Source organism: Melopsittacus undulatus, chromosome 3 (assembly GCF_012275295.1).
Source record: "Melopsittacus undulatus isolate bMelUnd1 chromosome 3, bMelUnd1.mat.Z, whole genome shotgun sequence".
Lineage (NCBI taxonomy): Eukaryota > Metazoa > Chordata > Aves > Psittaciformes > Psittaculidae > Melopsittacus > Melopsittacus undulatus.
Window position 1 is genome coordinate 116,980,386 of NC_047529.1, and position 13,390 is coordinate 116,993,775.

Genomic DNA, 13,390 nt, shown 5'->3' on the forward strand with positions numbered 1-13,390 from the left:
GGGTGAAAATACAGCCCACAGTACAGTAAGAGGAGCCCAGTGGGGTATTCCACAGGGAAAATACCACTGCAGGAGATAGCACTACACAGACTGACCTTGAGCAGACAGACCATTTATCTCCTTTCTGTGACTTCTCCTCTCACTCCCCACATTCCTCAGGAGTGGAGATTGAACACAGAGATTAAAACAAGTTAAAGCACTTTCCTACCTGGACCTTGGGCTGGATCTGGTGAGAAGCCTTTACACACTGTGCTGCCTGCACCACTTCTGCGAAGCTGAAGAACTGAAACCCCACCTTCCCCAAGGTGCAACTCATTGCTTGCCTCCATTTAAAGACTAGGGAGAGCAATAAGAAGCCAAATGTTTTCACATGGTCACTCCCCTGGAGCTCAAACCTTCCACACCTGACCCCAGGTCCCCTGATGAGGAGAACCACTGACCCTGAATGGCAAATTCAGTTCAGTCTTACAGCCACAGTTGCTTTGTTTCATGCTCTCTATGGAGAGCCCATAGGAGTGAAGGTCTCATCCTAACCCCACTGAGCCCCAGGGCCGTTTGTGTTCCCCATGTAGACCCAGCTGGCTGGGTACACCCCAAATCAGCATCCTTGAGCTGAATAGGATGAACTGCTGCAAAGGCACTGGGCACCCTGCCACGGCTGTGTTTACATGAGAGAAAATGGACCTCCCAGAGACAGTTTGCAAACACCACAAGACGAACTCTTGTAAACTCCCTCGGTTTAGTCATCTCTCCCCATCTGTCAGAGGAGTTAAAGTGAGATTGAAACAACACAGGAAATCACTGTGTATTCCAAGCAGTCGTGACTGAGCCGCTTGGCTGTTACATGGGATGCCTTGTGGAAGATTCACATCTCCCAACGTTTCCAGCAAGAGCCTCTGCAGCACTTCCCTGGCTAGGATCTTGCAGCACACCCGGCCAGGAAAAGCCTCTGGGGTGCTTTGTGCAGCTGCAGAAACACTCATACCAGCACTGAGGAGCCCCAGAGGTTACCTCCAGAAAGCAGGGACAGCCTCTTTATTGGGAGTTGCAAAACAGGGGACAGGCAAGGAACAAGGTCCCTTTGGGACACTTCCACTGAGAGCTGCATTCACTGAGTGAAACACCAGATGAAATCCTTCATCCCACAACAGTTCAAGCCTTTTTCTGATGTGACTGACTGGCTCCTTCCGTGATAAAACCTTAGGAAACTTCTTTTATCAAGGTTCCTGGCATGAGTATGCAGTAAATGCATTTGCTACACCTCTGGCTATAGTCTTTACCTAAGGGAAGTCAAACCACAGGCTAGAGATCACCTTCCCATCTCTGCTTTGGCCATAGCTCTTTAATCACTGGATCCCTACCCCAGCAGCAATCTGAGCTAGTGCCAGCTGGAAAGGCCATTTAGGTGAGTGGGTCACAAACAGCACAGGCTTCTGGAGCAGCCATGGGGCAGCCCAGACACCCTGCACCCTGGTTAGTGTCTTTATACCTTCCTTTAGCTCATGCTGCACCTCCAGAGCAGCTCCTGAGCAAACCCAAAAGGTGGTGGTACCCAACCTACCGCCCCAGAGGCAAAAGGACAGTCAGTAGGGGAGAGGTGTGAGAGGAGGGAGAGCACACAGGCAGATGAAACGTGAAGAAAGGGAAAGAAAAAGCCTCTTCACCACAGCTTTGCATTGGGGTGTAACACCTTCAGGCCTGAAAGCAGCACTTCATTGCTGTGGCTCAGCCTGCCTCTTTTTCCTGTGGAGCCAGCTGCAGTGCTGGCACTGCAAACCGGCGCCAGCTGAGGCTGGTTCAGGCCTGGGATGCTTGAGTAACTGTGTTAAGCTGTTTCAACAGATTAGCTAATCCAGGAAAAATAGACCATTTTAACCGAAAGTATTGAATGTATATGAAGCACAATGATACTCTGTCGCTTGTTTTGGAAAAGGAACATGATTTTTTATGCTGGGGGTAGGAACTAGATGATCTTAAGTTCCTTTCTAACCCTAACTATTCTATGATTCTAAGTCAAGAGAACTATGCATTTCCATATTACCTAGTGGAAAGTGATCCTGAAGGTAAAACAATGCTTCTGCTCCTAGCGAGAGTAAAACAGACCTGACAACATCTCTTTCTATTGCTGTTTTCCATGTGTGATTGAAGTACCATTATTAGCCTGCTGAAAGGCACAGCTCTTCAGTCTTACACTATAGGAGCAAAGTATCTTATGACAGAGTAAAGCAATCCCCCTAGAGAGAAGCTCTTCTGTCCAGTTCTTCCAGGCAGGTAGGCCAGGATCAAGTTTAGGAGCATTCATTTAGCATTTACACACGGGACCTATGGATGAAAGACATTACAATAATCTTGGAAAAGAGCTAGTTCTTGAAAACCTGTGATACCATCAGAATGTCCTTAGTACTGGGGTGTGCAATGGGGAAAGGGCCTGACAGGTTTAGGCTGTTCACATGCCATAAATCAAATTAAACCCATGAAATACACTCAGCCTAGCCCAGGTTGGAAATCCTGTCAAGGTCTGTTGCATTTCTGGCAATTGCACAAGAGTGTTTCCAGCTCTAACACAAAATCCCTCTGTCTCTGCTGAAGCAAACAGGATAACTCAGTGGACTCCTGAGTCCAACACATCTGCTTTCAGTATTCACTATTATTTGCGAGGCAGGATCCAGAGAAAGCCATGAAAGACCATTTATCCTTCGTAGGCCAACCTTCATTAGATGACACTTCATCCGTTACTGACCCTGATAACAATCAGCAAGACTGTCCAGAACTGTAACATGTTAACTCTAGGTGTCCCTGGAACTAAAGAAGCTCTTAGAGAGGCCAGAGTAGACAAAGAGTTATGCCGATCCATCACTTCAGCTGGTACAAATCCAACCCAGAAGACTCTGCAAAGGTTATGTGTGCAGGCTTGAAGACTAGGTAACCCCTCCAGCAGGGAGCAGTTTGATTAAATGGCATTTCCTTGGGTGAGGGAGGGGAACGGGGGGGAAAGGACCCAGAAGCCATTGGAGATGTAAGATAAAATTAATTTTGGTCATTTTAATAAATATAGATCAAGGAAATTTCACTTTACTACAACAACACATTAGTATACAAGCAGCTAATATTTAAGCTTAAAACATCAAGTGTTTATCAAATATCGGAAAAGAGCAGACATTGACTAGACTTATCTGGGTATAACACATGAAAAATCAGGGTTTTTAAAAAACTGGTCCTTGTGGACAATGTCTAAATGATGATCCTACTCATACACTGTATGAATGAGATCTATATTTAATATTATCTTTCATAACAAAAAAGCTTCTGTCTTGGAGAAATCAGGTGGGACTTACACTTTGTTTGCTGTTCTCCCCAGCAACAACCCCTACAAACTTATCAGTTCTGGCTCCCCTCACTGCATAAAGGTTATCACGGGTTGAGGTCCTATTATCTTTGCGGTTACCCCCCCAGGTTACAACTGTGGGGTGCACACAGTACCCAAAATAACCAGGAGACCTTGGGCTGAAGTGTGAAACCCAGAGCGAGAGGTCTCTGACCCATAGACCCGGTGACTCCAGCGCCACTGTGGTGGAGTTCATCCTCTGGACAAGCACCAAGCAGAAGATGCTGCCGGAGTGCATGGTGCTGTGGGAACAGGCAGCTATTATGAGTCAGCTGTGGCTTGGATGTGGCTATTTTGCCGAGCACATCCTGCCAGTTGTTAGGAGGACTGTGGGAACTAATTAATTTGGTGGATCTAAGGCTCACAATGCCCTCGGTCCAACCCCAGCTAAGGTCTTCGGGGCCTTTTAAACAGCACACAGCAAACAGTGCACCTAGGGATGACGCAATGCTGTCCTTGGCCACTGAAATCCCAGCTCATTTCTCCAAAATGGTCTGTTTTCAAATGAAACCCCTTACATTCATTCAGATAAAATCAAGTTTATCGCCACATTATCCATTCACGTTGTGCTTTTTGCTTTCTTTTCCTAGTTTGTTTTCCACTTTAAATCAACAGCAAAAGTCATAGAAAACTCCCGCATGCTTTTGCAATCTAAAAGAGAGAAATTATGCGAAACAGAATAAAGTATAAAACATGCCACTGGTTCATGAACTTCATTATACGAAGAAGGAAAAAAAAAGAGCCCCAGCAACAGACAGTTGCCATAGCAACTCAAGCATCGAATGCTTGTTTACAAGAGACATCTCTCTATTGTTTCTTAAACCCCTTCCTAAGGATGGCAAATCAAAAAGCAATTGAGCATCAAAAAGGAGGAACAGAGATGTTTGAATAGGAAGTTGAACTCAGTACTTCAAAGGTTAAAGGTTTCTAATAACATTGATCCACCCTGTGGGTTGGCTGTGGGTTTTTTCCCTCTGCTTAGGTTAAATCCCTGCTGTACCACTGATTTATACTTAATTTTTACGCTGGCAAAAATTAAGACAAAAAGTAAGGCACCAAAACAAAACCTGCCCTGTAGAACAACAAGCCTCATTAGTTATTACAGCCGAGGTGAAAACATGCAAGTATGTAAGCTGCACGTTGTGTTTCTGATTAAAATCCCATAAACAGATTATTTCTTTATGCTATGTCCTATTCTGTCCGTTGAACAAGACGCAGAATCCAGGAAGTCAAAGAGTACCGGTACAAAACGTAAGGATGGTTTATTCCCAGTCCATGGAGACAGGTCCTTTGTCAGCACAAATACTGAGTTACAAGGAGCGCATCACCCTCAATGGTAGCATCCATTTGTTTACCAGACTTCTAATTCCTTGGCAAACATAATGGAGATCCTTCTTAATTAATGGCAGACTTCTTGGGGGCAGGGAGATAGAAAACGCTATGTTTTCCCCATCTGCCTCATTGGCATTGTCACCAACGAAAGCTACACCAGAGCTGCACAGACCACGGTGCTAAGCAGGAACGCGACCGCGCTCTCTATGAAGTCTCCGCACTTATAAATAGCCCTCTGCTGCATCCGATCGAGACGCCGCACACAATCTGCTCTCCAGTCATTGAAAACTACACGTAACGTTTGGGGCGTGATTGTACCATTTGTAGAAAACTATAAAAATCCATTCAAAAGAAGCATTTGAGAGACAGACAAACGGGCTGCGCATGCTTCCGCGGGGCAGGATGCCTCAGATCTTACTCCCTTTGCTGCAGCACGTTTTGGTACTTGCTAAAGACTCCTTTTTCCTGAAGGATTTTCTCCAGGATTCACTGATGTCGCTCCTGTCGTTACATCCAGTCTCAAAACAGTCATAACATTTGCCTTTACATTCGAGCGCATGGGTGCCTCTTCCAGGCTCACAGTTCTGGGCTGCGCTGTCCCGCTCAGGTTCATTACCTCCTTTCTCATCGTTTGATTTTGCCTTTTCCTGATGACTGTGAGACCTGGTATTAGTGATGAATATCTCATTAGCAGGTATCTGGTCATCGCTCCGGTAAGAAAAGGCACTGCCAATGTCATAATCCACCTGCTGGGAACAGCTTGGCACAGAAATAGGGAGGGAGGAAGAGGAAGAAGAGGAAGTATTTTCTGTGCTAGCATTAACAGAGTAGGGTAGGTTTAAATAGTGACTGCCACACTCTTGATAGAAGCAGCACATGTGGAGCTTCTCGTACTCCTCCTTTGCCATCCGAAGGCGTTTCCTGTACGGACAGTCCTGAGGCACAAACCACTCCTGTGGTGAGCTGCCACTGAAGGAGCAGGCGGAGAAGCACCAGTTGTTCTGCATGAGGATTTCCCCGTGGATCCTCTTCATCAGGTTGTTGATGAGGACAGATCTCCGCAGGTAGACTTCGGGATCGTCGATGAACTTCAGCTTCTCCAAAGACATGTACAGAATATGGGCCCGCTCCTCGAACACGGAGATGGTCTGAAAATGCAAGAGACACGAGATACGGAGCTGAAGTCAAGGGGGTTTGTTCCGGGCAAGAAGAAAGCAAATGAAGTGAAGTATCCCCCCTGCACCACTACATTTCTAATTCGCTTTCTGAGGTTCCTAAATTGTCTTTTCATTGTGCACACCCATGTACCTGGGGCCCTGCTTTCTCTTGGCCATGCACTCACCCAGGTTTAGGAGGCAAGTAGCTGAGCATTACACTGCAGAGGCAATCACAGGGCACGAGTCCAGGATGGAAGAGTGAAATCCAGATGCACACATCTGGCTCTTTATTTGCATTTGGGATTAGAACATAAAACTGTTGTGCAGTTTTGATTTTCTATCTAAATGGACCCTATTCAATTGTCCCCTGTGGGGCTCTGAATCCAAGCAAAGGTCCCCTCCAGCAGCTTGCAGCAAGTGTCAGAGCATTCCATCCGCTGCCAGTGGAAGAGGCCCACCAGCGAGCAGGTCTCCCTTTGCCAAGCTCCCTTATCCTGCTCTTGTGCACAAACGTGCACGCAGGGAGGGAAGCAGGGAGAAACCCATCTCAAAGCATCGCAGCATCTGGAGAGCAGCTGTTGGCCCATGTACTACACCCTACGGGACCGGTGGGAACGCAGACAGGCAGGGACAAGGTCAGGAAATGAGGATAGGGATTTGCAGAGCCCCTGGCTCGGTGCCTGCAGATTTGTTCTCCCTTCCGTGGTCCTTCCAGGACTCCCATTTCTCAGCGCTGGCAACATGAGCAGGTTCCTGCCCCTGGGAGGCCCCAGGTCCTGTGCTGTAATCGCTACCCTGGGAATCCAAATGAGAGAGGGGCAACGTGTGCTACTGGAAGCACTATTGACTGGTGTTCATTTTTAGCAAGAATTGGGTTTGCGTAGGAGGAGAGCAGCACAGCACAAAGAGAGGCTGCTCGAGATCCTCCCCCCCCATCTGGGGCTTGATCATTCTTCCCTTTCCCACATGGTTACAGCATTTTTGCAGAGTGGAAGTCGTAGCTATGAGGACTGAAAGAGCTTAAGGCACAGCTGCTTTTCACATCCATTCAGCTCTCCTCAGCCCTCTAGCTCTTTCCATAGCCTGGGCCTGTCTGCAGGGCTTAGAAGCAGCACAGTGCCTCGTAAAACCAAAAACTGGCCCCATTTCCACGTGAGTTCACAGCTGAAGCTCTTCTTTGTTAGACAGAGTCATTTTCTATAATAAATGACTCATTTATAATGGTATTAAGCCTATAGGTTAATTTACACCCCTTATACCTGCTGCAGCAACAGCCAGCGAAGCCGTAAAAGCCTGGAGCAAACCAGCAAGCCTTAAACCGGGATCCTCCTGGAGATACATCCTGGAGGGCCACCAGTGAGAACAAGTTGTCAAACCACTTCTACTACAAATGTTTGCCAACAGCCCTCTGGAGAGAGGCTCTGGGCCCTACCGTCATACCCTCCACAGGACAAGCAGCACATAACCCTTTCCTTACCGGGCAGCAGAGGTATAGGAATACAGAGAACCTTGTGGCATTCTCCCTCCTCAGAGCTCAGCGCTGCAAAGCAGGAAATGCACTTGTGCCAAAAGGAGGAACGGGTGGTCCAGGGTTCCTGATGTGCTGCACCTCTGCAGCAGCACAGAACGATGCCTGGGACAGTTCTAGCACCCCAACACCTTTACAGCTGGGTTCTATGCCGCTAGAAAGGGATAAGGAACTATTCCTCCTCCAGCCACCCAGCCAAGCAAAAAGCCTGGCTGAAATCAGAGCGATGTGACACGCGGGAGACACAGTCACTGACCAGAGTACGTTATTCTCACCCCTGGTGCTATATATTCCTTGCCCTGGCAGCAGACCGGACACCTTCTGGAATTAACAGCGGGTCAGTTTTCCACCTTCCCAGGCAGGTCTTTACTTCCAGCCAAGACTATTTGTAGCTGAAAATTCCCTTGGCTACTCTGAGGTCCTTGGGAAGCGAGCTCGGTATTACCGCTCGCTTCTCCTCTATGGGAATCCCTCCAGGGAAACAGGATCCCATGGGCAGAGCTCCCTGCCCCATGTCCCTGGCAAGGATGAGGTGCTCTGCTCTCCTCCTGTCTCATGTGGCTGCCTCTGTGACACAGGTACAGATAGGTATAAACTCACTCTGCGCCTTGATCTGGTTTAGCTTCCTGATTCTGGGGCTCTTTCGATACTGTTGCCTCCCAGCAACTGTGCTTTAATCAGATTATATTGGGTCCTCTCCATTGCCAATACTGCGTGAGTGGCCACGGGCCAGGTACGACCCAGTGAGGTGAGGCTGGTGTCTAAAGGCACAAGTTGCCTTTAAGCCCACCACTCCAAGCATTCAGTTCCTTACAGGACTGAACCCTCAATGAAGAAGAGCATCAAATCTCTCATTAAAATAGTTAGATTTCAATTTACATATTCGTTGGCCTGGGAAATGTTTGCTCTAATCCCTCCCCTGACAGCTTTCATTAAGCAAAAACACTGTTTCATTTACTAATCTGTTCTGTTGGAGTTATTAGCTTTTTATAAACAGGATTAAATACTGAAAGGAGCTTGTACTCACTTTCCAAGTCACTCTGTTTCTCTAGAGGATCCGTAATCCGTTTGGGATACATGGAACCTACTGCTGGTTTCTGCCTTGAACAAAGTTTGGACTGAGTGGGGAATCGTGGGCTCTCTTTAGTTATGCCCTTCCTTTCTGCTGTTCAAACGCTGTCCTGGAGCTGTTTCTGTAGGCACGCTATAGGCTAAGAACAAACTGACACAACCAAACCAGTTATTCTCAGCGTTTCCATTTCCAGTCATTACAAATGAAGAAACGCCTTTGCTTCTTAAGCAATCCGATGACAATAAGACAATGAATGCGAACAAGTGACAACTATTTGTTTCTGACCAAACAGCTGGATCACTCCCCTAATTTCAGCCTCCTGGAAACGGGTCAATCGGGTGTTACCAAGCATCTGAAACTCGGAGTAAAAACAATGACTGTTAGAAAACATACTTTATGCGCGGAGCTGCTGAGCGGCGGATGAAAATCTTCTTCTTCCACATATTTCCTTTTAAAGTATGCGATCTTGGATGTTGTTACAGGACTTGAAATTCCCCTGTAATGCGATCCTGCGGGCGATAAATCACATATGACAAATGACATGCGGTTTGCCGGAGCTTCTCCAAACAAAATACTTTTCCCTTCCCTTCCCCGCACTACAGGAGAGCTCCGCCGCTATCCCCACATCTATCTGCGGCTCCGGAGGGTCCGAGGAGCCCCGAGCACCTACGGGCGAGCCTGGGGCCGCTGTCCCGGTCGGTGCCTACCTGCGGCGGGGGAGCCGTCGGGGCCGGGGCGGCCGCAGCAGGGCGGCTCCCAGAGGGCTCGGTAAGCGGCGAGGTCGGCGGCTCCGTCGGCGGCGATGGGGCGGCCCAGCCGCTGCATGGGCAGCACCAGGGTCATCGCGGGCGCCGGCACCTGGAAGCGGAGGAAGCAGCGCGGTGAGCGCCCCGCAGCCCCTCCACCTGAGCCCCCGGCGCTCAGAGCCGTCCGCACGCATCTGTACCCCCCATAGACACGCGTTCATCTCGCTTCCCTTCGCACGGCAAGGAAAGCACCGGCGCCCTCTCCCACAAAGGGGTTCTCGGGACTTGCTGCCCGCTCCCCGCTCCCGCAGCCCCGGCGCTCACACACCGGTACGGATCCGCTCACTCGCTTCCCATTCTCCGCCGGCGGTGCTGGCACGGCTCAGTCGGCACCGACGGGCGTGCGAGCCTGTGTGTGTGTCTGTGTGTCTGTCTGTGTGTGTGTGAGAGAGAGAGATCGCGTTCCTTTCTTCTTTCTTCGCTCCCCAACGGAACAAGGCAGCACACACTTAGGTGGTTGTTTCCATCAGCTCCGCTCGGGCTGAACTGGCTCTGCCTCCAGTCAAAACACTGCGAGACTAAGCCGGAGAATTGGCCGCGGCCTCACGCCGGAGCCAAGCACAACACCGGCGGAGCGGGCGGAATGTTAAGCAGGAGCGGGGAGCCCGGGGCCAGCGCCGGGAGAGGAGGGGATGGGAGGGGAGGGCACGACGGGGGGAGGCAGGGGAGGGAGCAAACTTTGTGCGAGGGGCTGAGTTCATCGTCACCTACTTCTTGGCAGAGGAGAGCGGAACAATACGCCCAGACACGGCCCGGCCCCTCCCTCGCCTTCCTCCTCCTCCTCCTCCTCCTCTCTCTAAGAAAGCGGCTGCCGCTTCCCGGTGCGCAGCCCTCCCGGAGGAGGATGAGGGCCCGAGGAAGCGGTGGGAAGGAGGGGCCGCAGGTGGGCAGGTGGAATTCCAGCCTTGTTTGTGCTGACGAGAGGCACGAATCAACCGCAGCACGAGGGGAAGGACAATAAATCATCCACAGCTGCCGCCTGTTTTCCTACCTTCGGGAAGAGCGCACGGAGCCGGTGCCTTGGTAGGAAGTGGGATTCCAGCGTGCGCTGCCTGTGCTGCAGCTCCAACCCCGGCAGTGCCACTGCCCTGGAGGGTGCTGAAACCCCTCCTCAGCGTCAATGCACTCATCCTGCACCACATCTGTTTCCTTCCAGCAGCCCATTAATGCCGGCTTGGTGCTCCTGGGCATAGGAACAAAGGCGCAGAGGATGGCAACCCGCTAGACTGGCCCGTTGGAAGTTCCCCCAACACAGACAACATGTTATTTATTCCCTGCACCTTTTGTGGCCAGCTGAGCACCGACGCATGGAAAGACCGGTCGAAACAACAAGTGGGTCGTGCTGCTGCCTGAAGAACAGGGCCAAAAAGTGGCCCAAGAACCAGCTAAAAAGCCATCTGTTTTGGGGCTGAAAAGAGCACACCAACACTAGAAAGCACCCGTGGACTCTCATTAATCTGCAGTGAGGAATCAGTCACAGGAGGACATCGATCTTTCTCATGTTGGCATGATGTCAACACTCAGCGGTTTTCTTTAGAGAGTAAGGGTTGGAAGAAACTCACTGCTGCTTTGGGAAAGTCGGGATTTCTTTGCTCCTAATGAATTCGGCATCTCTTTGTGGGATTTTGTTTAATGAGAATATGAGATTCTGACTGTGCTGCTTTTTATATCATATTTCATCACAAACAGGCCTTTCTGTGCTTGAACAGGGAGGGAGGGAGAGAAAGAAGGGAGGAAAGAAGGGAAAGAGGGAGGGAGGGAATAAAGGGAAGAAGGGAAGGAAGTAAGGAAAGGAGGGAAGTGTTGGGATGCCTTCTGCACAGCGCTGCTGGTTTATCCTGAAAACTGAGTTCTCTGGACAGCTGGTAAAATAAATGAACTGCTTCTGCTGTTTACAACATGCAGAATTAACAGAGGCAAGCCAGTGAACTTCCATAAACAGCTACTGTCCATGCACACTCCTCCTGTTGCCAAAGTGCACAAAACCAAGCCATAAATAATAGATCTTCCCTAGGAAAAACAAAGCAACCCAAAACCCCAAAAACCAGAGCCCAAACCAAGCCCGTAGGTCTCTGTGTGTGTTGCACTGGTGGCACTGGGCTACAAGATAAGCCCCATTTTATGGTGAAGGGATTGCTCCAGCAGACAGAAGCTGAGAAGCAGGATCTGATAAGGGCTTGTGACTATTGATCTATTTGTTCCCATTGGATTTTCCAGAGCACTGGTTTCCAGCTGCTGCAGAGGAGCAGGAAGGGAGCTCCACTCGGCACATGGGAGAAGTCAGACTCCTCGAAGGCAAAGCTGGAGATGGCAGAGCCTGAAGTATGAGATGGTGTTTACTACAGAAGCACTACTGGCCCTAGCTCCATAACCAGCACCTCTGGCACTGCTCCTGCAGAGCCAACCTACTGTTTCTCCCCTTTAAGGGTGGCCAAATCCCTTCCTGCATACCCAGCAAATCAGTGCCTGAGCCACAAACAGAACCAGATCTCACCATCCTCCAGCCATCAGCCCAACCCATTTATATCACATTATCCTATGCAGTGATTTCATCCCAAATCCCATCCATTCCAACGAGACTTTGCAGAACAGCCCGTGCGTTCTTGCGTTTCTATTAACACCGCTGGAATAGAGGCTGAACGATGCACATTTGAGCATACAATACATTTACTGTACAAAACTCCAGCAAAAGGCTGGCACTTAGGGCTGGATTCAATTCTGCAAAGTCCATTTGGGAGCCTTGTGCAGGCTTCGGTGGCATGGAAGCCAGGCAGAGCTTTATTGAAGCCAGCCCTCCAGCCTGAGGCTACCACAGGGTTTCCATTCTGTCGGCCAAACACACGGGGTGTGAGGACACCCCAAGGCATCTCCAGCAGCCTGAAGGTTCAAATGCCAAAGCTCTGCTGTATGCAGCTTTCTGCAGTCACACTGCTCTACATGGTACATAGCTCCTGCTCCATTTGCTGGGCTTTGCACTCCCTATTCCTCCAGAGCCATTATGATGTTAATGAGAGAACTGTAATGATGCCATTCACGTTATAACAAGCCTGATGCCATGTCAGTGAAAAGGGCTCTTTATACAGTCCCAGAATGCCTCTAAGAATCCAAACTTAAATATAAAATGCCCATGGCAATAATGCTGCAGGTCTTACCCAGATCAATGGAGACAAGGAAATAGACATAAGCTGGCTATTGCTTTCTGAACTCCTGGGTTTGTACCCGGGTACTGCTGTATCAGTACTTCAGGTTGTATCACATATTCTGGAGTGTTTCCATTGTATAACAACACGACTTGAGGAGAGAATAGAGTTCCTTAGCTGCACTGTGCATTGCTCACATCTGGATTTCAGTGCTTAGAAAACACAATGCCATCATTTTGGTGGCTGTTACCTTCCTGGCATTATAGGAAACGTACACTGCAGAAGCAATCAGCAAGCCTGCTGCATGAGCACTGCACAAGGCTGTGCAGAGCAGAGTGACAGCCAGGGAGGGGAGGCGGAAAGGCACAGTCACTTACCTATGCTGGTGTGTACATTAAACCCAACAAACCCCAGCTATATCACATGTAAACAGTTCCAGGCTGACTTTGCTGTAAAGGATCTACTCTTAACGGTTGCTGCAACACCATTTGGTATTGCAGTGCAGATAGGGGAGCCAGGGCAACCCGGGGGCAAGAGCATCATAGAAGAGGGCATATAGGCTCCCTTGAGAGCAGCAGGTAACTGAATGAGGACACCAGCATCACAGGTGAAGAGAGCAGAGCTGTGCACTAGAGACAATGGCGAAGCAATGACAGCCAAGGTGGAACTGTGACCGCCTGACATAGAATCCTACAATCCCAGACTGGTTTGGGTTGGAAGAGACCTTAAAACTCATCCAGTTCCAACCCCTGCCATGAGCAGGGACCCCTTCCACTGGAGCAGCTGCTCCAAGCCCCTGTGTCCAACCTGGCCTTGAGCACTGCCAGGGATGGGGCAGCCACAGCTTCTCTGGGCACCCTGTGCCAGCGCCTCAGCACCCTCACAGGGAACAGCTTCTTCTGGAAGTCCCAGTCCAGTGACAGGGAAGAGGATGTTGGGAGCTTGTGGTTAAATAGCTCAAACTGGCTGA

The 13,390-nt window shown here is 49.6% G+C and overlaps 1 protein-coding gene across 2 annotated transcripts; it reads right to left on the bottom strand.

Annotated features, from left to right (window-relative positions):
• Positions 1–3,393: 3,393 nt before the first annotated feature.
• On the bottom strand, positions 3,394–10,290 carry SERTAD4 (SERTA domain containing 4). Of its 2 annotated transcripts, none has more exons than XM_034061030.1 (4): positions 10,272–10,290; positions 9,182–9,332; positions 8,868–8,983; positions 3,394–5,865 (listed from the first exon to the last, which is right to left on the bottom strand). In XM_034061030.1, the coding sequence occupies exons 2-4, from the start codon at positions 9,315–9,317 to the stop codon at positions 5,125–5,127; spliced, it is 993 nt and encodes a 330-aa protein (XP_033916921.1). In that variant the 5' UTR covers positions 9,318–9,332; positions 10,272–10,290; the 3' UTR covers positions 3,394–5,124. The 2 variants fall into 2 exon arrangements, with proteins under 2 accessions (XP_033916921.1, XP_012986179.3); XM_013130725.3 differs by lacking the exon at positions 10,272–10,290 and adding an exon at positions 9,549–9,889.
• Between the last annotated feature and the right edge of the window lie 3,100 nt (positions 10,291–13,390).

What these genes read in the sequence shown, in the direction of transcription:
- SERTAD4 (XM_034061030.1), bottom strand. Translation starts at nt 9,317, where the DNA reads ATGACCCTGGTGCTGCCCATGCAGCGGCTGGGCCGCCCCATCGCCGCC. An exon ending in CGACGGCTCCCCCGCCGCAG is followed by an intron (nt 8,984 to 9,181) that starts GTAGGCACCGAC and finishes TATCGCCCGCAG; the next exon opens with GATCGCATTACAGGGGAATT. An exon ending in TCAGCAGCTCCGCGCATAAA is followed by an intron (nt 5,866 to 8,867) that starts GTATGTTTTCTA and finishes TTGCATTTTCAG; the next exon opens with ACCATCTCCGTGTTCGAGGA.